The sequence below is a fragment of the Cervus elaphus genome, chromosome 11 (genome assembly GCF_910594005.1).
Source record: "Cervus elaphus chromosome 11, mCerEla1.1, whole genome shotgun sequence".
Taxonomy (NCBI): Eukaryota; Metazoa; Chordata; class Mammalia; order Artiodactyla; family Cervidae; genus Cervus; species Cervus elaphus.
In genome coordinates, this window is record NC_057825.1 from 19125728 (window position 1) to 19151916 (window position 26189).

A 26189-nucleotide genomic window follows, 5' to 3' on the forward strand; every position below is an offset into this window, starting at 1 on the left:
TGTGGTGACATCTTCGCTGGAGGACATTTGCTTTGTTTTAGTGCACTCGGTTTTGATCTCTGACTGTGTTTCTCGTTTCCCTAATGCTTGGTGTTGGTGCTTTTCCTTCCCTTTGGTTTCTTTATGTGATGTAGTGGAGTGGAATCTCAGAGAAGACATGAAAGATTAAATCAGATCTGAGGTCCCTTCTGTTTCCAAAAGTATATAATCCTGTGAGAATTTAGGGATAGCATCAAGTGGATAAAGGCTTTTGTATTTTTATTAGTCTCACTATAAGCCAACTGTTTACTGGGCTGACAACCTCTTTTATGCATCACGTAATTGCATTTCACTCTGCAAATATGAATATTTTCAACTTTATATAAAAACATCTTCAGGTTTTTTTAGGAGTCTAGGATTTCATTTTGTAATTTCATTTTATGCATTTTTATGAGTGCTGTATTTTAAAATAAAAGTTTTATTTAAAAGTCTAGGATTTTACAGGAGTCTGTAAGGCACACCTGCCTCAAGGTCCAGAAGTCACAAACTCTGGTCCCTTCAGGACCTGAGATGCAGGGGTCAGCAGGCGTTTTCTTTGAAGTATCATATAACAAATAATTCAGGCAACGTGGGCCATACGGCCTCTGTCGAAATTGCCCAGCTCTGCCCAGCTCTGGGCTGTATCACAGAAGTAGTTGTAATACAGAATCAAAGGGCATGGCAACATTCCAGTAAAACTTTATTTATAAAGATAGGGAAAATGTGCCAACCCCCGGCCTGACTGGGTTGTTAAACAGCTTCAGGGGGATATATAGGTGGGGCTAGAAAACAATAGAAAATGTAGAGGACCATGGAGTACCATCCGAGGACATTTAAATTATAGGTAAAAACAACAAAAAAGTGCTACACGGGCCAAGTCAGATTTCGTCAGAGGCCTGCCAGCCTCCTGTTTGCAACCCTTGCTGGGTAAGCACCAGGCTGGCAGCATGTCCTGTGAGATCTTCCAGAGTGCTTGTCACTCATTCGTAGCTTTAGTATCCTCAGCCTCCAAACCCCTAGTTTGTTAACATGGCTTCATAGGTTCTCTAGAGGTGGTCTGTAGTCCCACATCTAGGAGGACCTCTGGGCTGCTTGAGGTGATCTGGGGAAGAGCAGCGAATGCCGGTGGTGACATGACGCTGTCAGTTGGGATGTTTCACCTGCTGTGTGCATGCATCCACACTGCAGCATCTCACGTCTGAGCTCAGACATAGGGAAAGCTTCCGAGGGGGTAGATTAGAGGTCTGTGACTTTTATTGTATTCTAGGAACAACTTTGAATACACCCTGGAAGCCTCCAAATCGCTCCGACAGAAGCCAGGAGACAGCACCATGACGTACCTGAACAAAGGCCAGTTCTACCCCGTCACGCTGAAGGAAGTGAGCGGCAACGAGGGCGTCCACCACCCCATCAGCAAAGTCCGCGTGAGTCCTGCCCTGGGCCAGTTGGAGCTCATTATTTTCAGGTCTGAGGCGGATCTAAATTAAGATCCCCGTGGTTGAGACTCCATGCTCCCACTACAGGGGGATTGGGATCCATCCAGGCTCAGGGAACAGGGATCCTGCATGCCGCACAGGGTGGCCAAAAAATTAAATAAATTTTAAAAATAATGAAATTGCATTTTCATTTCAAAATAATGAAATTTCATTTCAAAAAATTTCAGTTTCAAAATAATGAAATTTTTTTTAATTAAAAAAATTTTTTTTATTTTAAACTTTTTATTTTGTATTAGGGCATAACCAAATAAAAATGTTGTGGTGAAAACAAAACAATGCTGTAGTAGTTTCAGGTGAACAGAGAAGGGACTCAGCCATATATATATGCATGTATCCATTCTTCCCAAAAACCCACTCCCATCCAGGCTGACACATAACACTGAGCAGAATTCCAGTAGGTCTTCGTTGGTTTTCCATTTTAAATATAGCAGTGTGTACATGACCTTCCCAAACTCCATAACTATCCGTCCGCCCTTCCACCCTGACACCCAGAAGTTTGTTTTCTAAGTCTATGAGTCTCATTCTGTTTTGTAAGTTCATTTGTATCATAAAATTGCCGTCTCAATTCACTGCAAAATCAAAAAACTAGGTTTTCCGAAAGATACTCAGCCCATAGTGTCTTTACCTGGTAACGTTTCCTCTCTCCCAGAGTGTGATCATGGTGGTTTTTGCTGAGGACAAGAGCAGAGAAGACCAGCTGAGGCACTGGAAATATTGGCACTCACGGCAGCACACGGCAAAACAAAGGTGTATTGACATAGGTAAGGAGCCCCGGAGCTCGCTTCCATTCCCAGAGGCGCTCGAGTCCAGACTTTTTTAAATCCAGTTATTTTTGGCAGTGATCAGCTTCCTGCCGAACGCATTTGAATTTTTCTGCCAGCCACTGCTCCCTTCCAAACCCTGTCCTTGGCCTCCTGGAATCGGTGCTCTTAACGTTACTTCCTTCATGAGGACAGGTGCCCCGTGCAGAGGCTTCCCACGTGACGCCGGGGCCCGGAGCTGCGGAGCCTGGCTCACAGAAGAGCGTCTTGCTTTCCAGCCTACAGATTCTTTTTGAGGGATGATGTCTTTAAGACATTCTGAAGTTTTTGGAGATAATTGTAAGGTGGAGGTAAAGAACCAACAAGTAAAAGAAAATACTGCTCTTGTGCAGTAACACATACTGTCTTCGCTAGTGCACGCTGAGCTGCATTGCAAGTCTCTTCTGTCTGTAAATACACCCAGAGATTCATCATCACTCGCGGTACAACAGCAGATCCACGCACGTCGTATTTTGTCAAGTAGCTTAGTGAAAATCCTGTTCTTGATGTGAGCGTGACCTTCATGTGAAACCACTGTCTAGGTCACAGAACAGCTCTTAATCTTTGAGTTACTTCTTTTCTTTGCCTTTGGAAGTGTTCATGTTCTCTTTCAGAAGTATAAAAAGAATCAAGTTCCAGTCTTGATTCTCTGGACTAGTTCTGTGGCCTTGGGACAGTTATTTAAACCTTTTAGACCTAAATGTCCTAATTTTGACAGAATGGGATAAAATTAAATACATCTAAGCTTGCCTCTGTGAAAAAGATTCTGTGATTCTTTTTCTACCTTCTTTGAACTTCTTTCAACCCAACAAAATATTAATTTAAATTATCCAACAATGATTATATGAAAAGCTGAACCTTACAGTGAACTGTATAATCTCACTGTATAATAACTGTATAATCTCACGTTGGAAACTGGAAGTCATGACTTCTCTCTCTCATCGCTCACCCAGCTGACTACAAAGAAAGCTTCAATACCATCAGCAACATTGAGGAGATCGCTTATAATGCCATTTCTTTCACTTGGGACATTAACGATGAAGCAAAGGTAGGTTACCAGCTCCTGGAGGAGTGGGAGGGGCCTGGTGATTTCACAGCTGTTTTTTTTTTTTTTTTTGCGCAGTTTTTCTCGTTTTCACTCCTTTGCTATGGAGGAGGGAGACCAGGCGGGGCTAGGAAGGCAGGTCACAGCCGTGGTCCTGAGGGGCTTGGAGCAGGACGGGACTCCAGGAGAATAAACAGTCCCCTCCTTGACTTGTCCCCGCGTCCTGTTCCTTAGCCAGCTGGGTCTCACTTTCTGCCTTTTCGTTAGTGCACATTTTCTGGAAGCACAGCATCTTCCCAGATGTTCTAAAACCATCCCTCTCCCCTTTCTGTTCTTTCTTCCTCCCCAAAATACAGTCTTGGTGGACCCTCCGTGTCCTGGGTAGCGGGGCCCTGGCAGGGCTGGCAGCCACCACCCGGCTTCAGTTTGGACTCCTCAGCCTGGGCATTGCTTCCTCCTTTGTGAAGTGGAGTTAATCCATTTCTGCTCCCTCCTCCAGGCGTGTTGTAAGGGTTGTCGGAACAGGGCTATGAAGCTGGGGGAGTTTCTATAGGTTGTCATCAGCAGGTTCTGTCTCATGTTGATGCCTTGTGAAGGCAACTTGGTTAGTTACGGTTCTTCTCTCTTGGGCTTTGACAAGTGAAGAACTGCCTCCAATTCAGATGGTCATTTGGAAGTTTTAGTACCTTTTGTGAAAAACTAAGTATATTTTAAAATGATTCCTGCCCTTCCCACAGTCTTCTTTTCTTTTAGTATAAAATATTAATCATTACTCATTGCAAAAGACCCTGACGTTGGGAAAGATTGAAGGCAGGAGGAGAAGGGGACGACAGAGGATGAGATGGTTGGATGGTATCATGAACTCGATGGACGTGAGTTTGAGCAAGCTTTGGGAGATGGTGACAGACAGGGAAGCCTGATGTGCTGCAGTCCATGGGGTTGCAAAGTGTCGGATGTGACTGAGCATCTGAACTGAACAGTGTTCCGCTATTTCTTTTCATTGCTTTAAAGTTTGGGAGCTCAGGTAACATAGTGGAAACATGAATTTTGGGGCAGTTGTTAACGTAAGATTGATCTTAGTATTTGTGGCAGTAGTAAGAATACTTTTCTCTATCAAGGTCCACCTTCAAAGTTATCCTCACCTTCCTGTTTTTTCTCAACTTCTCTTTTATTTATTCAACAAGACTTTAGCAGTTGCGGAGTAAGACACTACAGTAAGTACTAAATATGATAGAGTTTAATTTTTCCCGCCCTATTGCTTGTAAAAAATCCTCTGACTGGATTCTTGAGACCCGTTTTAAGTTTGTACTACAATTGCTTTCCTTTCTTATTGTCTAAAGTAAAGGTGCGTCTTAAGAGTGCAAGGTATAGTCAGTGGGGTCCCCCAGTCTGTTAGGAAGCTTAAGTTCTTGTAGTTGCCCCAAGGTTTTCCCGCTGACCACCTCCAGCCTATGCAAACGTCTTTAGGCTGCTTATCCCAGAGTTTGGAACAAACACTGCAGAGAAGCTAGTAGAAGGGAAAATGAACTTTCCACTTTATATAGTTGTTGCAGTTATTCTGAAATGAGATGCCATAATAGGGCTCGGTGTGCAGGCAGCCTATAGGAAGAGTGGGCCCTGTGCCCCTGCCCACCCACCCCCGGGTGCTTCTGTCGTTGAACCAGGGAAGTCCGTCCTGATCACCACGAAGGACTGTGAGGAAATTGCGGAAGAGCTGATCAAGCACCCCTAAGTCCTGAACTCACTTTTCTGACTTATCTATGATCTCGGGTTGGTCCCTTGATTCACCGGCTCAGTTTCCCCCCCACCCCATTCCCCTTGGAGAATGAAAACCTCGCGGTGGCCAGCTCGTTGGGGTGTCATCGGGACTCAGCAGGCGCTTGTCGGGGTGCAGGGAGCTCTTGATGGAAAGGCCCCACGTGTGGGCAGGGCGGCTTGTTTGTTCGGTGTCACTCTTCAGGGTGGGAGTAATGAAAGCCCAGCTGACGGGTGGGGATAATGGCTGGTTTCATTCTGAAGGCCTTCAGCATGTTTGTATTAAAGAGCAGTATTGTCGGAGGCGTGTCCCTAAGTAGTCTTAATAGCGTTGTTAATTGATGTAGGTAAATTCAGTTTCATTTCCCCTTCCAGACCCCTGCGCGGACTTGATTTTTTTCAGCCTTTGCCAGCTCCTGGATGGTGCTGGTGTCGTTTCTTAATGAGGCTGCTGCCTTTTGAAGCGGTATCAGGCATCAGTTTCAAGCGTTTGTTGGAATGAAGTCTGTAGATGTTTTGCTTCCCCTGGCCAAGTTAATATTTTCTGTCTTTACACTTGAAGTAATGGATGCCCCAGGGTAACTAGCGTGAACAGATGGACATGCAGAATTCTGTACAGGTGGCTTTTTTTGAACTTCAGTTTCTGAAATCATCCCACTTTCTTGTTCTGATTTAGGATGCATGTTTGTTGCTTAATTCCAGTTCATTCTCCCCCACAAACATAGGGTTTCTTGGAGACATGTGGCATTCCTTTCTCCCCTGACTTTTTTAAAAAAAGATACCTAACATATACCCTTTTTGCCACGCCAGGAGGAGTAAGACCAGAGTTCTAGCCCAGGGTCAACATGAGCATCTTCTCTGTAGATTCCACTGCTCTTCAGGGATGATTGTTTTTAGGACTCATCCGGTTTAATCTTGAGCACCTTGGCTTAGGTTCTAGTTTGGGGAAAGCCCTGTCTAAGCTAGACTCATCTTCTCCTGTCCCTGTCCAAACTTCTCTTACCAATGTAAGCATGTACTTGCTGTTACCATGGAAATGCAAAGAAATGATGAAATTTATGTTTAAAAAAAGTTTATTAGACTTCAAAACATCAGGGGAAAAGGAAGTTGCTTGGAAAAGCAGAAATGTCTTAGAAACAAGCCCCCGTGGCAGCCCTGGTCTCTCCTGTGTCTAGACCCAGTTCGTTCATTTTTCTGTACTCCACACAAAGTTAGGTCTGTTTAGGTAGCCATGCATCTTTTCAAGAGTCAGGAGTACCCAGACAAATTAAAGTTTGTCTGGCATTCACACTTCATTGAGAAATGACTTCATCAGATTTCTTCCTTCCTGATTTATGACTGAGATCATATGCTTGAGGTAATTTTGGTAGGGAGAAGAGGTTCCCTGCAAAACATTAAAACAGGGCGCTCTGGTGGAGTTTAGAATTTGTCAGGTAGGAGGGCACTGGTCCCTGGAGGATTAGGAGATTGCTGCAGGGGTCGGGGGGAGATGTAAAGGAATGTGGGAGGAAGATAAACACAGACTTGGGCTCTGTAAAGATTTCATCCAAAGCCAACTGTGCCCCTTGCCCCTAGTTCCAAGAATTCATAACTTTATCCTCCAAATATCAGCCACCTGCTGTGCCCATGGCCCAGTGCTCCATCCTGGCTGAAAACACTGGTGTTGTAGTTCAGGTATATTGGGGTTAAATGGGCTTTTGTGGCCTGAGATCCTAAATATAGCATCATGTTTCTAAGGAAATGAAACTTCACCAATGAACTTTGGAGACACAGATAACTTATTGGCTGGGGTTATCTGTTCTGCACCAGTTTCCGTGTTTCCAGTCAAGTGAGTCGTTCTGGATAGCCTTCATGTCCTGGAACAAGGTTTAATTTTTTTGCTTGGACTATAGATCTAGGAGTTTATAAGAGCATTGAGATTTGGATAGTGATACGAAGTAAGGGCCTCTCAAAGCCTGAAGATCTAAAATAAATAGAGGAAAAAAGAAGTTAGGGGGAGAGAATTAACTTGTCTAAGTATCAGTTTTAGGCCCGGCACTGTGCTGAGGGGCCTTCCCTGTGTTGGCACCTAGCGGGCATTGCCACCTGCCCAGTACCCAGGAAAAGGCGCTCATTCCTCCAGGTGGGAAGACGTTTGCTCCTTGTCATCCAGGTGAGATCACCCAAGGAGGCAGGCATCTCCACCTTGAAATGGACAGGAAGTGGTCCTGGCAGGGGGAGACATCTAAAAGTGTCAACCCTAATTATTAATAGAGAGGCGTTATGGATTCACTAATACAGATTGCCTTGGTAGAAAAAGTAGAGCACTTTTGCTACAAGGAAACAGTTTATACTGATTGTTGGATGAGTGGTGTCTGCCTCCAGAGGAGTGGAAATTATAAACCAAAAATCCCCCACATGGAATTAAGTGACACAGGACAGCCAGTTCTGAGGGAGCCTGGCGTCCAGCGGAGCCCCACTGGCAGGAAGGGGTCGTGCTGGTGGGACAGGACATACTTGGGTTATAGTTAACTGGACAGTGTAGGAAGTGGGAAAGAACGCAGGAGACACTGCAAACAGAGCTCAGGGTTGCTTTGATCGTCTATATGTGCTCTGAGCTCCTGGGTATGGAGCATAGCTTTTAAAGATGTGATGAAACTCCAGGGAGGTGGACTATCTCACATGTTTTTTTCCAGAGGTGACTTCTAAAGCCTTACTGCCAGGTGGGTTGGGGTGCAGCTGCCGATCACACAATTTCATCTTCTAAACGCTAACAGTGAAGAGTTTGCCATCAGACACACACCTCAGCTCCTGCTGGAGTGAGCACCGTCAGAGGAGGAGTAGGTGTGGAGTCTGGGTTTCTTTCCTGGATTTTGCCTTCATGGCTGAAAACCACCCGAAGACTCGGAAGAGTCCGTCCTGTGGGCCATGCTTCCTGATGTCTTCATCGGACCCGCAGGAGGAGGCGCTCGGGGTCGGGTGGGAGGAGGGCTCTCACGGGCAGATGGAGCTGCGCCTTCCTCTCCTCGTGGCAGGATCTCATCTCTGGGAGAGGGGTGGTCAGAGCCTGTTTCAACATGCCATTCGTCTCCTCCTGGTTCAGTTCCCTTGCCCGGTTCACCTTCGGGGCAGGGCCGGGGCCCGCAGATAAGAGATAGGACCAGATCGGAGCATCCTCTCCCTCGTGGGAGAGCGCTGTGTGCTTTGAATTCTAATGTGCCAGCTCTCAGGAGAAACGCCAAGGCGTTCTGCTGGGTTGTCCTTCTGAGCTAAATGTATTCTATGTCACCAAGAGGCTCGTGTTATGAAGTAAAGAGGACTGGAGTGGAGCACAGAGCCCCCCAGGAGCACCGAGAGCCTGGGTTGGGCTGGAGCACGGAGGTCTTTCCCTTTGTGCCCTGTCTCAGCAGAGGGCTACGGCATTCCTGCCGCGGGATGACAGAGGGGTGGACCCGTGCTGGTGACTTGAACTTAAGGCTTTCTGTGTGTGCTTGTGGGATGCAGGTTTATGAGTGTAATAACAGTTTGTTGTTTCATCTAAGCATAATATTTGGAATTCATCATGAGAGTAGTCTTTAGTTTGTTTGGACTGAGCCTACTGCTTGCATTTAGAGAGATTCCATCCTGGTGAGGCACCCAGCAAGCGCTCCAGTAAAAGAAGGTGTTGCCACCCCTGGTTGCATTAAGCATGGGGCAGGTTTGGTTTGTTTCTCAACTTGAAATTTCCAGTGTGAATGGGCGGGAGGCGGGAGAGGTGAGTCAGATGTCTTACTTGCGATTGCAATTAAGTGTAGGCAGGAGATTTCAAACAAGTGTATCTTCCCTGGCCTAAATACTGGAGGAAGCCAGGAAGCATTGTTACTTTTTAAATGAAGGTACGAGACTTTCAGAGTCTAGCCAGATGCGGCTGGACTCTCCGAGCATCCTGTCTTTAGACCCTAGAGGAACCAAGGGAGCCTGGGGGCTTCTGAGCTGACCCTCTTTCTACTCCGTGCAGTTGGAAAGTACTGGTTTATTAAAGTGAAAGATAAAAAATGTTGGTCCCAGAAAGTCACTCTCCTCTACAGGGAATGAATAGTCTTTGAGCTGTGGTTTGATCAGAACTGAAAGTGATGAGAAATTTTCCCGAAATGGAAATGTGTGGGGAATGCCTTTCACTAGCTGATACGGGATGAATTCTTGACTTTGCAGTTGGAAAGCTGACTCTGAAGAGACCGCCCTGGGTCTGACTATGAGGGAGGTTTCTCTTTTTAGAGCGAGGGTTGTTGGACCTGGGCTGGAAGCGTTTCACGTGTTATCCTAGTGTCTGGGCAGGAGGTCAGCCCCATGGTGAGACCAAATGCGCCGATTCCCAGTGGGCCTTCCGAACCTGCAGGTAACAAAAGCACACGTTCATCGCCGCACACGCCTGCGGGTGAGGGCCAGGCCGTGATGGTTTTGGTTGGACGAGGGAGACACTTGGCAGCTGAAGAAAGCCTCGGTTTGGTAGTGAAACCTGCCTCTTGTGAAACGGGTTTGAGGCACCGTGTCAGCCGCTATGAAAAAGTGCTGTCACTTGAACTTGTTTTTCCGTCTCTCTGGAGCGAGGCGGGTCAGAGTTTCCCCTCCCTCCGCCCTGCCGCGGTCACGATCTGTGAACTTGTCTCTCGAGCTTTCTTCTCTGACACTTTGTCACCTTAACCCGCCTGCTCCTGGGTCCTTCCTGGAAATTCCATCTCAAGTGGTATTCTGAGTCTGTCACTTCAGCCAGAGAGGATTGACTCTGCCCAGACATTATTAGTCGTAACTGAATTTACCTGGAATAGAGATTTGGGGGCAGTGTAGGACATGGGAGTTAAAGTTTTCTTTTTTTCTTTTTTATAAGGCAGGTCTTCTTCATGCGAGACTCCAGATCTGCTAGTAAATATAAGTGGACTCTATGTTAATTACCCAGTTAGGCCCTTTTTCTTTAGCTTTTTAAAGAAAAGTTCCAGTGTCTAATTCTAGATTTTGACTGGAAGTCAGCTTGCTGGCCAAGCCTGCCCTTGTGGCCATCTGCTTCCGGTCCTGAGCTCTGTACTAGAGATGCTGGCTTGTAGTCCGTGATTGCCTTGCTTCGCACCTGCATCCAGATCTTCGCATTTCAAACAATCATTCTGTTTATTTGGGACAACAGGTGCCCAGCCTCTGTTTCTGCCAAGTGTCCTTAGGTTCACCAGCCCCTGCTTGTAGGACGTGACAGAGGGAAGACGGCCTGCCGGCGCCTCCAGGGAGCTTCTCTCTCTCTCCTTCTCTTTCTTTGTCTTTGGGACTTTTCCCAGCTCTCTGCAATCTGTTGCAGAGACCAAAGCTGACATGTGGGCGGCGTGGGAAGGCAGCGCTGTGGCTGCAGTCGGGGCGATGACTAGACCCTTGTGTTGTCTTTGGGGAGACGCCCCACGTTGCTGGCAGAAGATTGCAAGTCAGTGCTTTGCTCTCCCCACACCCCTCCCCTCACGGCCCAGCCTTCCTGTTCTTTCTCTCCTCTCCTGATGGCCGTCTGATCGTCTGAGAAAGAACACACACACACACTGGTCGCATGTTTGCAGGCTCTTGTTTCATGCTGATGTTAATTCTGTAGTGGGACTTTTTACTCCCCACGTGTCATCAGCATAGTGGGGAGGTGTGACTTTCCTGGGATTAGCTGATGAATCAGTGGTGGAGCGGGACTCTGCATCTCGGGCTGTGACTCAGCCTCTGAGACCTTCTGGGGTGTAATTAATTAATTAGGCCTGTGCATCGGGAGTAAGCAGGGGAGCAACTAGGCTCCTGCAGAACTAAGATAATCAGAGTTTGTTGGGTTTGGGTTTCCCACCGGCTCCCCCACCCAGTTGTGGGAGAGGGAATGTTGAAGATTAAGTGTCTGCTGTAGAATACTCAATAGATGTTCCTGTCTGATTAGACTTGGACTTTGATTCCTTCCTTTAAACCGTTTCCTACTCCATTGGTTTCAGCTGGCGTAACTTCCCTATACACATATTGGAAAACTGGGGATTTTGTTATCTTGAAGTAGTGCTGTTAGATTTGGGGTGAGAATAAACCTATGTTGTTGATCTCACGTTGTAATTTAATTTGTCAGGAGGTTTCTAACTAAGAAAAGCGACATAGAAATATTTTCAGGTGATTTTTTTTTGACTGATATGGAAATGTGTTAAATGAAAGCTTGTTCTAGGATTCCTGCTTTCAACTTAGCAGATCAGTTACATCCCAGGAATGAGATTATGAATATGATCTCTTTGACTAAGTTGAATTTAATACTAGAATGAGTTGAATTTAATACTAGAATGAGTTAAAGCAGTAATGACTCCTAGAGGCAGCTGGGACAATACCCACAAGGGCTGCCACTGCCTAGCGGGGCCGAGGCATCAGCTAAGTCTCATGAGTTAACAGGAAGTCACATGGAAATTGGGCATAGAAGCCCTGTTTGATTTGGAATATAGGAACCTTTGATTTCATGCCACCTGATCAAAAAAGAACCTTCTGCTCGCAGCCCCTTGAGGGTCACTCTTTCCCCTGTTTTTCTGCTGCAACACACAGTTTTCTATTAGGAACTTCTTCAGGCTTTCTGTGTTCCCTGTGTCCTTGTGATTTCAAGAGCACAGATTTGTGCAGGAGGCGTAGGTCTTGGCTCTGGCTTTGTCATCTGTGTCCCGTGTGTCTTTTACTGCCTGACTCTTCAGAGCCTGAGCCACAACTGGATGCTGTGTCTCTCTTGAGTTAAGGTGTTGAGTAGCCAGATTCTGAGCCAGGTGATGCTCATGTTCAAGGTAAATATTTCTGGGGAGCGCAACAAGGAGAGGTGCATTCTTGGGATATAAGACATTTTTTGGTTATCAGCTTTCTGAAGCATCTTCCATAGTTAAATCAACCCATTTTTCTCTTTTTCTTTTCCTTCTTCTATTAGATCTCTTCTCTTTTCTTGCGTGTATTTATCAGGCAGTTAGACCTCCATTGCACTGTCTGAATGAGCACTTAATTCACAGTGACCCACATGGAATTCTGATCAGGCATGCTCTCAGCCCAGCAGGCTGATGCTTTTCCAAAATTCTTACTGTGTACAGTCTTAACTTCAAAGATGAAAGCACCATTCTCCCTTGACAAATTGTTTATGTTATTATCAATCCCTTTAACTCATTTCTAACAGCCTTCTAGGAAATTCTACGCAAGGTAGTTAATCTGTTGCTACTGTGTGGACGGTGTGGTCCATTCATTCAGCAAATTATTCCTTGTGCTTTTCTCTCTAGGATCACTCTGAGGGAGTGAAAAACAGTGTAAGCAGAAAGCCTGTCCTCAAAAGAGGGGACACTCTCTATGTGATGTACAGGTCATAAATGAGGTTTAAAAAATGCTCCCAAGGTTTCCAGGTTAAGGGGGTCCCTTCAGCTAAGGGAGGCGAAGGCTTTATGAAAGAGACAGCACCGGGCACTGTGCTTTGAGAGATGGTGGCTGCGGAGTGTTTGTGCAAAGGCCATCTGATGGGACCTTTCTTCTCCCTTATTCCTGCCCCCAGAGTAGCTCCTGTTAATTTCAGAGGCACCTGCAACGGCTCAGTCTGCAGAGGTGCTGTGATGTATTATAGCACGGGAAGCAGCCCCAGGACTTAGCTGCTGCGATGCTCGAATCTTGTAAGAAAGTCGTAGACGTTACCACCCTGTCAGTATGACACGAAGCTCCGTGTGAGGGGATCACATGCCTAATTATCACACCCCACTGTTAGGTACCTGCAGTTGCTATAAAGGAAAGATGTCACTGTACATAATACTTTAAAGTGTAAAAGCAAATCAGTACAGTAGACAGTCACCTCACAGCTCACTTTGTGGGTTTACCCCTGCCCTAGAACTTAACCATATCTGTCCCTCTCTGTGTATGATTAAGCCTCGAAATTCCATGATCTTTTTCCAGATTGAGGGGTATATGTAGTCATTCATTTTATGGTTATCTAATATCCAGTGTGTATGAAAGACCGCTTGATGTCCTGGATTCAAAAGATGACCTCAGTGTTCACCTGTGCTTGGAAAAAAGATGTGAATGTGAATAACCTGTGAACTTGGGCAACAAGTTACCTAACCTTGCAAAGTCTCATCTGTGCACTGGGGGCAGAAGAGAGCCAGTTTCAGAGGTTGTTTTGAGGGCCAGAGTGAGCTACATTGTCAGAGTACAGCAAATGTAACTCACATATCATAGCAGCATGTAGTTTTGTTTGGCTGGACTTTAGGAATCTGGGGGTCATCCATTCAGTGAATGCTTTTTTTTCTTATTGGCCAGGCACTGCCAGGATGCTTTGGGAGTGTAAAGCTGAGTGGAACATGGCCCAGTTCTCAGGAAATTCAGAATTTAGTGGAGAAGGTTGCTACTCTAGCATGTGCAGTCATAGAAGTAAACCCAAAAGAGTAGAACTTACAAAGATGAGAGAAGGTTCCCTTAGGCGACGCTTGAGTGAGTCCTAAAGATCAGTTAGGAATGAGCCAAGTGTTCAGAGCCCAGAATGAGCCTGTGACTGTGATGTGAGTGAGTGCAGAGCTCAAATCAGAACCTGACACCCAAGGCGAGTGAGGGGTGGGGTGAGGCGGTGAGTCCAGACCCTGAAGGCCCTGTCCTGCCCGAGTGAGGACCTTGGAGTCACCCTTTAAGCAAGCTGTCTCAAACCCTTGGGGGCTATGGACTGAGGAGATCAGGGTTGGAGTTTCTTTGCATTTTTAATTCAGTGATAAGACTTTTTAAATTCACAGGTATACTCTGGTGGCCAGTTGCTGCCAGGAGGTTTCATCGCTAGTGTTTGTGCTTAGATGTTAAGTTAGAGCCAGACACAGGCCAGGTGAGTCCCTGGGGGCACTGTGTGGTCAAACATTATGCATTCAGCTGTTTGAATAGAGTAGTTATTTCTCAGACTAGGATTGGATATGTTCTTAGGGGGCAAGGAACTTTTTTTTCTCTATCAAAAAGGATGTATGTATTATTCATGTTTGAGAAACATGCTGTAGGTGGTAGGAAACACAGCTGGACAGGGGGGTTGCATCACAGGCAGCTTTTGACTGCTGAGGAATTTAGTCTATCACATAGGCAGAGGTGAGTGATTGAATGCCATTGAGTAAGAATAAATGATTAAGGTTCTGTAGTGATCCTGGTGTTCGGTGGTTGCCTAATGTCAGGGAAGCAGGCTGTCTCTTCATTTCCTGATTTGTGTCCATTTTATTGTTTAGACAGTCCTCTCCTAGGGATTGGAAGAAAGGTGGGTTAATTTATGTAAATTTATATTAGCTTTTTTTTTTTTTGGTTGTGTGTAGACAAAAACACAGGGCAGGGCACTGTTACATGTATTTAAAGTTTTGTTAGGATTTGAAACTTGTTAAAATTTGGAGCTAATAGGTGGATTTTGTATCTAGTGGATTTTGTATCTACCTATGTTTTTTCTGTCTCTTATTAACAGTTTTTAATTCAGCACCAGTTAGGAGAAATGCAAAAAATATACTAAACACTGGGAAAAAAATTGTTTTTAATGGATCACACATAATCCCTGCCATCAAGGGGCTTACAGCAGCGGTCCCTGGGCCCTTTGGCAGCAGGGGCCAGTTCCGAGGGTTTTCCACGGATAGGGTGATTCAGGCACATGACACTTACTATGCATGTTCTCTCTATTGTGATTACATCAGCTCCATCTCAGATCGTCGAGCAGTAGGGGACCATTGGCTTATAGCGCTCACAGGGTGACAGAGTGACAAGGGATTCGGTAAAGGTGGCCTGTTTGGTGCTCTTGTCCCTTCCTTTCCATGACCTCAGTGATGGGTGCAGAGGCCCTTGGCCTGAAAAAGGCCCCAGGGGTCCAGGGAGGCTACTTAACTACCATGTGATAGATACTAAAATGGAGCTGCGATTCTCTGGGGGCAGCTGGGGAAACGCATCTCAGAGAAGCCCTTTCAGTTGTTACTAGGTCTTTAGTCATAAGAGAGATGTCAGTAGAGAATGAAATAAAGGTTATCATAAATTGAGTGAGTGAAAGTCGTTCAATCGTGTCCGACTCTTTGCAACCCCATGGACTATACAGTCCATGGAATTCTCCAGGCCAGAATACTGGAGTGGGTAGCCTTTCCCTTCTCCAGGGGCTCTTCCCAGCCCAGGGATCGAACCTAGGTCTCCTGCATTGCAGGTGGATTCTTTACCAGCTGAGCCACAAAAATAAGACCCCCCCGCCCCCCTGCCAAAGTGTGCATAAAAAGTCCTGTGAAGGAGGTGCGGAACTAGAATAGTGTGGAGCTGGCATACTGGAGGCCTTGAGAACTCAGGTCCGTTCCTTCAAGCCTTTTCTCTAAGCTCTTAGTTGTCCCCGTCACCGAGGTGACGTCACGTGGCTCACCTCTCACCTCTCACTTATGAGCGTTGCTTTGATACTTTATCATAATGTAAAAATTGGAGCCCTTAAAATGAAAAGTTTATTCCTTAAAAAAAAAGTTTAATTAAGAAAACTTGATCCAAGCTGTCATGAGGGTGGTTCAGAATGTTCTCACTGAATCTAAAGGTTCACATTTTGAAATTTTTCTTTCCTCTCATTAAGAAAACCATACTATGAAAGTCAGAGGAAATGATTTTCACCAGCATAGCAGCAATGTCATTGTCATACGATAGTGGGTAAAATTTCACCTAAATCAGTGGGGAAAAAATTGAAACTATATTATCTGGCTCTCAGTTTCTTTCCTTGTATGCGAAGAGTAATATGGAGTGAGTATGACTGTTGTGGTAGATTTTGGATAAGAAACAGCCTTTTTGTTTATGCAAATTAACCTATTATAACATATTTAAGTTAGTCTCATCACTCAGCTTTTGACTAAACTGCTTATAATTTTTGTAACTTTCGCCTTATGAATTCTAATTACTTTGTTAGTGCTTTCTTTCTGTGAATTAGGTAGATGAACAATATTTCTAGAACTTCTCCCTACAAATGAAATTCACTTGTTTCAGCTCACACATCTGACTACTCCCTTTAGACTAGAGAGTCAGTAAGTTTTCTGGAATTATGTCTCACTTGGTGGTATAGATGATGAAGCTCCCGAAGAGCAGGCGAGTTGGGAGTTTATAAAATCTGTTCTCAGCCGCACTCTCTCCACCTACTGGAACGTGTAGTGCTGACCGCAGCTGTCTTCTGAGCACACTGGTTCCCTCTTCCTCCCTCCTCTCTTTCTTTCATCTGAGGGCTGGCTGTGGGCACGGCAGCTGGCTGGTGAGCTCTATTGTGTGGCTGCCATAGTGCTTCCTGGGAAAATCATCGTAAACTAGCTCAGGGTCTGATTGCTTGTTGGTTCTGTGCTTGTCAACATTTGGAACAAAAAAAAACCTATGCAAGTTACTTCTTCGATGATGCAATTCTTTTTTTTTTTTTGATGATGCAATTCTTTATTCTCTTGTTTTCATTTTCCAACTGCGTTTTGAGGACAAGATTAAATCTTTTGAAAAATTCTAAGTACATGAAAACAAAATTAGATTTTTTGAGAAGTTCTAAATTCATGAATTCTCAGCCTCTAATGAGGAACTGTCTTAGAAAAATGGGCTGGACATTGAAAGAGGAATCTTGCCAAGCATCTTCCACCTAATTTAGCAGGGGTGTGTGTGTGTGTGTGTATGTGGTTAGGTTTTTTTCTTCTTTTTCTCTAGTGATTTTGGATGGGGACATTGATTGTTCATCTTTTAAGATTTATGTTCCAATTATTTGAATAAAATCTAACTTTTCCTCTAAATCAGTGGTAAGGAAATATGAAAATAGAGAAAGGGTCATTATTTGAGTTCTTAAAGATCTTTACATCATTCTGAAGAAGGGACGTTGTGTATCATTCAGCCTACTCTCAGATTTTAGATTTAAGACTTTTTAAAGTGTGTGTATCTGTGTGTATCTGTGTGCATGCACACATACTTGTGTTTTATAGAGGAGGGATTGGATGTGTAATAGATCATCTTTCTCTTTCCCACCTTCTTTAGCAGATAGTGGTGTTTTCCTGTAATCTCATTATAGAAAGTGTTTCTCTACACAGTGAGAATGGTCTGAACAGTCTGTCTTATCCAGACGTGGGTGACTTGGCCTGTTGTCCAAGGTCAAATTAAGGCCAAACCGCCAGGTAGAACCGGCCCCTGGGGTTGACGCGGGTGAGGAACAGAACGCACCGTCTCGTTGCTGCCCCAGGACCCAGGGCAGAGCTCTGTCTTGTCTCGTACATTTGCCATCTCCCTGTCGTGGGTGCCACTGATGAAAGAGTGTCACCTTCCTAAGTAAAGGTTCCCTGACACCGTGCTTCTCCCTCAGGATTTGGTGGAGTCCCCTCGGCGAGCCTGGGCTGCGTTGATAGAGGGGGAGGGTCCCCGGGAGAGGTCACACTGGCGAGACGTCCCTAGCGCCTGTCTTCTCAGGAGGCCACTTGTGTGGAAAGTGGAAATGCTGAGTCACAAAAAGGGCCTGACATTTCCTCACTGTTTCCCACATTGTGGTGAGGTGAAGGTCAGTTACGTCCCAGCGGCTTGGAGACTGCCCCTCAGGCCCTGGCCATCCAGCAGCCTGTTCACATGAGTAGTTTTTTCAAGATACCACCGCCCTCCTCTGCTCACATGTTGTTTGTGGCGGCGGCTTTAGCACCATCACTGCAGAGCTGCATGGTTGCATTTGGCCCAAAGGCAAAAACTCTTATCAGACCCTTCAGCAGAAAAAGTTAGCCCACTCCTGGTTTAGATGAATACTTGAGAACGCCTTCATGTATCTTGGTTGTGTTTATTCACTCCTCTCTCTACATTTTCCTTCTCTTGTTAAAAACCTGCATGCTGAGCGTGTGCTCTATCCCAGCCCCAGGAACAGAAAGGCTGGTCTCTGTCCTCCTTGGGGACTACACCAGCAGTCAGCCTGACACCCCCATCCAGACACACAACCCATCCCCACACGTCAGCCCCTGTGAAAACCAAACATCACACATAAACATAAGAAGTACAGTCTGACAGACACTCTTCTCTGATCTATTTATCTTCTAAACTAGGAATTCTTGAGGATTTGCATGACCTTGTTGAATAGTAAGGTTGAGCAGATGCTTTAATCTTTATCTTTCTATTGATTAAATGAATATTATTATTTGATAGGACTGTATCTCTGTAAAAAAATTTTTTTTATATATAAAAATGCCTAATGGGATACATATAAACACATGTAAGCACATCTGAACTTCTTAAAGAAAGGAAATCATACATTGGAACTTGTTTTACTAACCTCAGAGTTTTGGAGCCTAAGGAGCTCTTTTAGGGCTCAAAGTGTGTAAGTTTGTAAACAGTTAATTACTTGACAGCAGTGGTTTTGTCTTGGCCAATCACAAGAATGACCAGAGAGGACCTGAAACCGTCCTCAAGCCCAAAACCCACCCCGGGCCGGTGGGAGCAGGAACAACAGGGGCGGCCCCACGGTCTCCGGTACAGGCTGATGGCCTGGACTTCCAGGCGAGTCAGGGTGTCCAGCGCTCATATTTCAGGCAGGCTGATGTTCTGGCCACACTTTGAGAAACAGTGTTGTACAAGATTCTTAATTTTATACAAGTAGTTAGTATGATTGCTTTAAGTGGCAACCTTACATGGTACTCTTTTTAAGAGTATGGTATGTAAAAGTTGATTGATCAACATGTTACACAAAATTGTTGTTACTAGACTTACAGAGTAGGAATGTAGGGTTCATCGTCTTTCAGTGTAAATACCAACCTGGCACTGCAGTGAAGAGTCAGCTAGGGGTGGTCTCAACAGCCCTGTGCTTGACCAGTGGACCCTGGCCCATGTCACAGCACAGTTAGTGACGGAGCTGGAACCAACACTGGATGCTTTGATTTTCAGACCAGAGCCTTTCCTGTTGACCACGTTACCGCCTGCTAGGACGTACATACTGCATCTTGCCCCCTTGTCAGCCTTGGGTTGAGGCTTAGACACAGCATGCATGCCCCCCCTGAGGGCCGGCTGTCCCCGTGACTGTCCGGCGTGTTCCCATGCCGCCCTCGTCTTTCTCCTGCGGGCCTTCAGCCCACTGACTCTGAACTTTGTGTTCTTGGATCAGACACTGCACATGCTGTTCACCTTTTACCAGTATGTCTGCATATCTGTCGAGACAAGGTAGCATTTTTTAATGCTGAGTTAGGGATGCTGTCCACTCTCTCTGATTCCATGTAGAAAACTGCCAGGTTTGGAAAGAGTCGGTGATAAAAGATAGAAGAACATACACAAGAAAGTGATCGCAAGTGGTCATGAACGGCAGGGAGAGTGGTGTCTCTCTGAAGCCTCCGTGTTTATACTGACCCTGGGATTTGGCGCCTGCTTACTTCTGCTCTGAATAGAAACTTGATGCTGGGAAGCCAGGGGAGGTTAGGTTTTAGGCTGGATTACCGTGAAATCCTCTTTTAAAGGGAATATCACTTTGGGGCAAAGACTTCCTGGAATTGTGGAGGGTAAAGTGTAGTTTTCCCAGGCAGCTGTTTCTGAGTTAGGAATTGAGCCTTGCAGCCTAGAGTGATAGAGAAAAGCTTAGATTTTCTACCGAGTTGTAAAATAAAAAATGTGACTGTTTGGTTACTGTATGTGTTCTGTTGTTTGCATGAACTGTTGTCTTTCTGTCTGCGATTCTATTTGTCCTTGTTTCATCTATTCCATAGACTAACTTTTCAAGTTGGACTTACAGGTTGCATGTGAAATGTTTTCTTAAAAAAACATATATGAAAAGATATGAAGTCAAAGCCTTGAGTTTCTGTAGATCTGAAATTCACATGTGCTACTTTTGCCTGTGTATCTAGATGTATGTATTTAAGAAATTAGAGCAATTTGCTCATATACTGAAAATTAGGTAAACAGAAAGAAAAATACGATAGGCAGGATAAGGCAGTACTAGATCAGAAACCGTGCCAAGAGTTAAGAAAGGTGCCAGCAGCTCATGGAGCTCTCCTCGACGTTCTGTGGCAGACTGGGTGGGAAGGGGCTTGGGGGAGGATGGACACGTGTGTATGTGTGGCTGAGTCCCTTCACTGTCACCTGAAACTGTCACAGCATTGTTAATCAGCTAGACCCCAACACAAAGTAGAAAGTTTTTATTTAAAAAGGTGCCAAATGGAGAAAATGGACCTAGCCTACTGAGTATTTACTATCTAGTTTGGGGCTTCCCTGATAGCTCAGTTGGTCAAGAATCCGCCTCCAGTGTGGGACACCCCAGTTTGATTCCTGGGTTGGGAAGATCCCCTGGAGAAGGGAAAAGCTACCCACTCCAGTATTCTGGCCTGGAGAATTCCGTGGACAGCCCTTGTGGTCGCAAAGAGTTGGACACGACTGAGCGACTTTCACTTTCACTTGGGACACAAAACATACATATCTAAAAATGGCAGACCGTTCCAGGTCGTAAAGAAAATCCAGGGGATCGTCTAGGATAAATAGCTGGTTTGGATGCATATGGAATCTAGAAAGATGGTACTGATGGAACTATTTGCAGGGCAGCCGTGGAGACGCAGGCACAGAGAAGAGACTGGTGGACACAATAGGGGAAGGAGAGAGTGAGATGAATTGAGAACACAGCGTGCAAACATACACGTTACCATATGTAAAAGAGACAGCAAGTGAGAGTGTGCTGGGTGACCCAGGGAGCTTGACCCAGTGCTCTCTGACAACCAAGAGTGGGGGATGGGAGGGGGGTTCGGGAGGGAGGGGACATATGTGTACCTGTGGCTGATTCATGTTGATGTGTGGCAGAGGCCAGCACAATATTGTAGAGCAGTGGTCCTCCTTAAAAAAAAAACAAAAAAAAACTTACACACTTAAAAAAAAACTGCAATACACCATCACAAGTGGGCCGGTGGGGGGAATTGCCTTAATGGATATTATCGAGGTAACTGGCTAAAATGGAATATTACTTGTATAATCGTCTTGTGTCAATTTAGAAGTTTCCTGAATTTGGGGTGAGGGGGGAAGCTGCTTTGGGAAAGAGAAGCCGTAGGGAATAGAGGCAGAAAGACCTGGAAATGACTCCCAGCCCTTTGCTCTCTATGCGGGGGACAGTTTAAAGGTCTGTCCAGGCCTCACCTGTAAGCGGAGGACAGCAGTCCCTCCAGGTAGTGGTGGGGACACGAGACCCTGTGCGTGAGGCTTGCTTACACGCCCGTGTGTAAAGCTCCGTGCTGCGGGATCTGTGTCACAGTGCGGGCCGAATGCAGACACTCCAGGAGCGGGGCCTGGGGTTGGACGTTCAGATGCAGAGCAGCAGAGAGGAGCCGTGGGGGGCCTGGACGGGTCAGCGGGAGGACGAGGGGCCAGCATGGAGCTGGGGCAGGGCCACGCCGCCGGCGCATCCTTGGTGCGGGCAGTGGGCGAGGCCGAGCGGAGGGGTGAGGGGAGTGACGACCGCTCCACCTGTTTACATGGACAAGTCCTCAGTCTTTTCAGGGTGTCTTGGTCTCTTCTACTTGTAAGCAGTACGTGGACGAGAGCAGGCGTAGACACCCTGCTTCGGCGTCCTGCATACCTTCTGGAGAGCGCTGTTTGTCCTCGTGACTGTCTTTTCTCCTTGCACTCTGTCCACACTCCCTACTCTCTTATTACCATCTTATAGGTTTTCCCTGTCTTGTGACTTAAACTTCTCTCTTTCTGGGTCTTGCTTTAGCCAGAAGCAGCCTGCACCAGTGTAGTAGTTAGGGCTGGGTTTAGTTGTTAGGGCTGCTAGGTTGTCACCTCATGGACCGGCCGGAATCTAGAATAAGGGTGTGGGGCCTTCGAAATGTGCCAGGCTGTTTTAAAAACTGTAGTTCCAGTAATACCCACCATGTGGTGCTTATGCATCAGAAATAAATTCTAAAACAAAAGCATTGACTGGGAGCTCAAACACCTGTGGACCGGCTATGGGGGGGTTAAAATCCAGACTCACAGACATTGGGGGGGGGGGGGGCCTGAGCATGTTCATGCTTGTGTACAGGGTAGACCTGAGTCTCTCTGAGTAACATCCTTCAGTGCCACTTCAATCATGTGACTCACTGATTTCATAAACTCCAGGATGTTGGAACATAGGTTTTACAGGTTATCCTAGGAGACAGTATAGACACAAATGCAGGCAGATCCCCAAAGAGTTTGCAACAGGCTCTCAAAAAGCTGCAAAGAGCACCTGTGCCCCTTGGAACATTTAAAGATGACGTCAAGAAGGACAACCGGCCTCATCCACCTTCCGATTATTAAATAAGTGTTCTGGGAGGAGAATTGACAGGGGTCAAAGCTGTCATTCCTATGACCAAAGTGGTTTTAAATTAACCCCTTATTACCCCTTAAAAAAAAAAAACAAACTTCTTTTAAATGGGAAGACGAACTCTCGTTTCAAGCATAATCTGAATCATTTCCATGGCATTAGTATTTTTACCAGCTGTGCAAAGGGTTACTGCTGGTGCCTGTTGCTTACGGAACCTTTTCTTCGGTTTGCAGGTTTTCATCTCTGTGAACTGCTTGAGCACAGACTTCTCTTCTCAGAAGGGTGTGAAGGGGTTGCCTCTGAACATCCAGATTGACACCTATAGCTATAACAACCGCAGCAACAAGCCTGTGCATCGGGCATACTGCCAGATAAAGGTCTTCTGTGACAAGGTAAGGCCATCAACTGGATGTGGACACTTAGAATACACCCTTCCTCATAGGAAAAGACCAGGGCCTTCCTTGTACTTAAGTCCAGTGAGGACTTTGAACTGTGGTGTTGGAGAAGTGGTTATGCTTTTGAACTGTGGTGTTGGAGAAGACTCTTGAGAGTCCCTTGGACTGCAAGGAGATCCAACCAGTCCATCCTAAAGGAGATCAGTCCTGAATATTCATTGGAAGGACTGATGCCGATGCTGAAACTCCAACACTTTGGCCACTTGATGGGAAGAACTGACTCATTTGAAAAGACCCTGAAGCTGGGAAAGATGGAAGGCAGGAGGAGAAGGGGACAACAGAAGATGAGATGGTTGGATGGCATCACCGACTCGATGGACATGAGTTTGAGCGAGCTCCGGGAATTAGTGATGGACAGGGAGGCCTGGCGTGCTGCAGTCCATGGGGTTGCAGAGTCCGACACGACTGAGCAACTAACAGAACTGAAGCATGTATTGCTGATAATATAAAAAAGCTGATCTTAAATTAGCAGTTCATGTTTTAGCCATGCAAAGTCACATTATAGAGGAGAGAAAACTAATCTCCTTTTGACTGAAAAACCAGAAGGGAGGATAAGCGCGTTCTGTCGGGCGTGCCTGACAGGTGGGATGCAGGGACGTTGCGCCCAGTCCCAGGCGGGCCCTCAGCTTGCAGGGGCCTGCGGGCAGTGGCCTGGAGGTGGAGCTCTTCCCGAGTTCTGTGTCCGAGGCCCCCCGGTCTGCGTCGTCACTGGCACACCTCCTTCCAGGCTGTTTGGCAGGTTGTCCGGCAGCTCACTGAGGCAGGGGAAGGTGAGCTTCAGATTCTTGCTGACAGCAGCAGGTGGGTGGGAAGCAAGAGCACGGGCCCACATGATGTCAGTGTCATTCCTTTCCTCTGCTGTGACTCCTTGTTTTCTGGAGATCGATGGGCACTTTTGCCGGGTGCAGCGCTCAGCTGGATTAAATCCAGAAAGAAGCTGGTAGTCCCTGGTGCCCTGGGGATTGGAGACAGTAGTGTCCTCCAGAATGGGGCAGAACTGTCCACTGAACTAAGATTGAAGATGACTCTGACTTTTCCCACTCAGAAATCCTGGGTTGTATTTTTTTTCTTGCCAGTCTCCTCTTTTCATCCTGTTTGAACCTCTGTGTTACGAAGATTTTTTTAGAAGGTGCTAAGAACCCGGAAGTGAATTTGCCATCAGAGGCCTGGTGTCCTGACATGTGCTTTGGGTGCATGGAGCACTGCGTCGGCTCCAGGGGGTGAGCCTGAGACCTTCTAGGTCCAGAGGGCAGGTCCAGTGATGTTTATCGAGTACCTGCCGTGTGACTTGTCATGTTGTATCAGTTGTATTAGTCTTCTAATTTGCTGTTGACAAATGACCACAGACTTAGTGGCTTGAAACGACACGCGTCTGTCATCTTCCAGTTCTGTAGGTCAGGGAGTCTGACCCAAGTATTACTGGGCAAAAGTTAGGGCGCCAGAAGCCTGATTCCATCTGGAGTCTCATGGAGAACCCGTTCCCCTGCCTTTCCTCTGTCTAGGGCTGCCCGCAGTTCTTGGCTCGTGGCCCCGCCTGCCTTGTGAGCCATCCTGCCTCCTCCTCCTCTGGCTCTTCCGCTGTGTGGACACTTGTGACTCTCCCTGTCTTGCAGTCAGCCCAGCCTCCTCCTCTTGCTGTAGAAGCAATGGAGGCCCAAGCTCTGGGCATCAGACGTGGGCATCTCTTAGGGGCCTCATTCCTCCTCCTTTCCCCCGCTCCTGCCCTCCGCGTTCTCACATGCTGCATCTTAACTGGTGGCAAGTCACATCTGCTCTGGAGCAGAGGTCTCTGACCCTGACTCAGATTTTCTTTCTTCATGCCACATTCTTCCTTAGAGCCCAAAGAAAAACGATCGTTATCATGTCCTTTTCCTAAAAATTGTAGGGAGAGGTTAAAGTTTTATCCATTTAATTAAAAAAAATTTTTTTTTTCACTTGTGCTAACCATCTTTCCCTGTGTCTTGCCCACACTGCTGCAGTCCCGCCTGTGTAGTTTTCATCTCTGGAAGGTCAGTTTGGATCTATTTTATGTCTTCCAAGACTCTGCTTACCACGTTCAGTTTTTCCCACAGGCTTTCTTAGCACATGGACCGTGGCTTTGGTAGCCTAGCCATGGATTCCCGTGTCAGTTCTGGGTTGTTGCAGTGGTTCCATCCTCCTCCACACTCGGGGTTTCCTGGCTCCTGGGATCTCAGAGGACACCAAAGGCTGTGACCTTGACCTTGCTGGCTATCAGGTGTGCCTGTCAGCTGTCAGTCTTCCTGAGCCTTATCCTGAGATCTGGCGAACCTTCTTGGAAACAGTTGGATCTTCCAGGTCTTCTCTTGGATCTTCCAGGTCTGCTAGGCAGGTCTGGGGGCTTCCCTGATGGCCCAGTGGTAAAGAACCCTCCTGCTAATGGCAGGAGTCTCAGGTTTGATACCTGGGTTGTGAAGATCCCCCTGGAGAAGGAAATGGCAACCCACTCCAGTAGTCTTGCCTGGGACATCCCACAGAGAGAGGAGCCTGGCGGGCTCCCGTCCTTGGGGTACAAAGACTTTGACATGGAGTTATTTTTAGACCATCAGAAGGAACTGAGCAAGACCCAGAATAACCCCAGACAGTAACGGCGAGGAGCCTGGTGACCATCGCCTGTTCTTTTCCGTCAGGGATGTAGTGTTTGCATCAGTGTCACGTAGCAGTGGTGATGGGCAAGTTTGTGTGTACTGATACATTAGTGATGTATCGATAAATGTAGAAGGTGGTTTTTCATTCCATATTTTAAAATGTGGTTTTATTGTATAATCGTGCCAAATCAACTGGATGATTTTTATCGCCACTATTTGCTGTCAGGGAAGGTATTTACTGAAGAGTGAATAACCAGTTCTTTAACAAATAAAAGTGCTACTCACTCAGTCGTGTCTCACTTGCAACTCCATGGACTATTGCTTGCTTGGCTCCTCTGTCTGTGGGATTCTCCAGGCAAAAATACTGGAGTGGATTGCCATTCCCTTCTCCAGGGGATCTTCCCAACCCAGGGATCAAACCCAGATCTCCTGCATTGCAGGCAGATTCTTTACCGTGGAGCTACCAGGGAACCTGAATAACATTGTAAACAAATCTGCACCATCTAGAAATAAATGCAAGTAAGTCAAGCAAAATAGCTAATGAATAATTTTGTTTTCGTTTTGCTTACTTGCTTGATTTCAGGTTGTGTTTGTTCCTACGTGGGTCCACTTGTGCAGCACTGCTGTTCTTTGTGTAGTTCCGTGCACCGTGTGTGTATATCCTCTTTGTAGGCCTGGGAGTAAAGTTTTCCTTTTAAGTGACTACAGATTTCTAGCTAAATATTTGCTCTTGTGAGTCATAGTTGGTTGGATCTATCACTTAGTCAATGCCAAGACCTTGGACAGAATCACAGTTTTCAGTAATAAC

The 26189-nt window shown here is 46.2% G+C and overlaps 1 protein-coding gene across 4 annotated transcripts in view; it reads left to right on the top strand.

Moving 5' to 3' along the window:
• The window catches only part of GRHL1 (grainyhead like transcription factor 1), a 50714-nt gene that overhangs the window by 10693 nt on the left and 13832 nt on the right, over positions 1-26189 (top strand). For all 4 annotated transcript variants that reach the window (XM_043917094.1, XM_043917091.1, XM_043917092.1 and 1 more), the window contains exons 6-9: positions 1286-1442; positions 2164-2275; positions 3268-3362; positions 22554-22712. In XM_043917094.1, coding sequence (XP_043773029.1) covers positions 1286-1442; positions 2164-2275; positions 3268-3362; positions 22554-22712 — 523 coding nt within the window. The remainder of the gene's footprint in view (positions 1-1285; positions 1443-2163; positions 2276-3267; positions 3363-22553; positions 22713-26189) is intronic.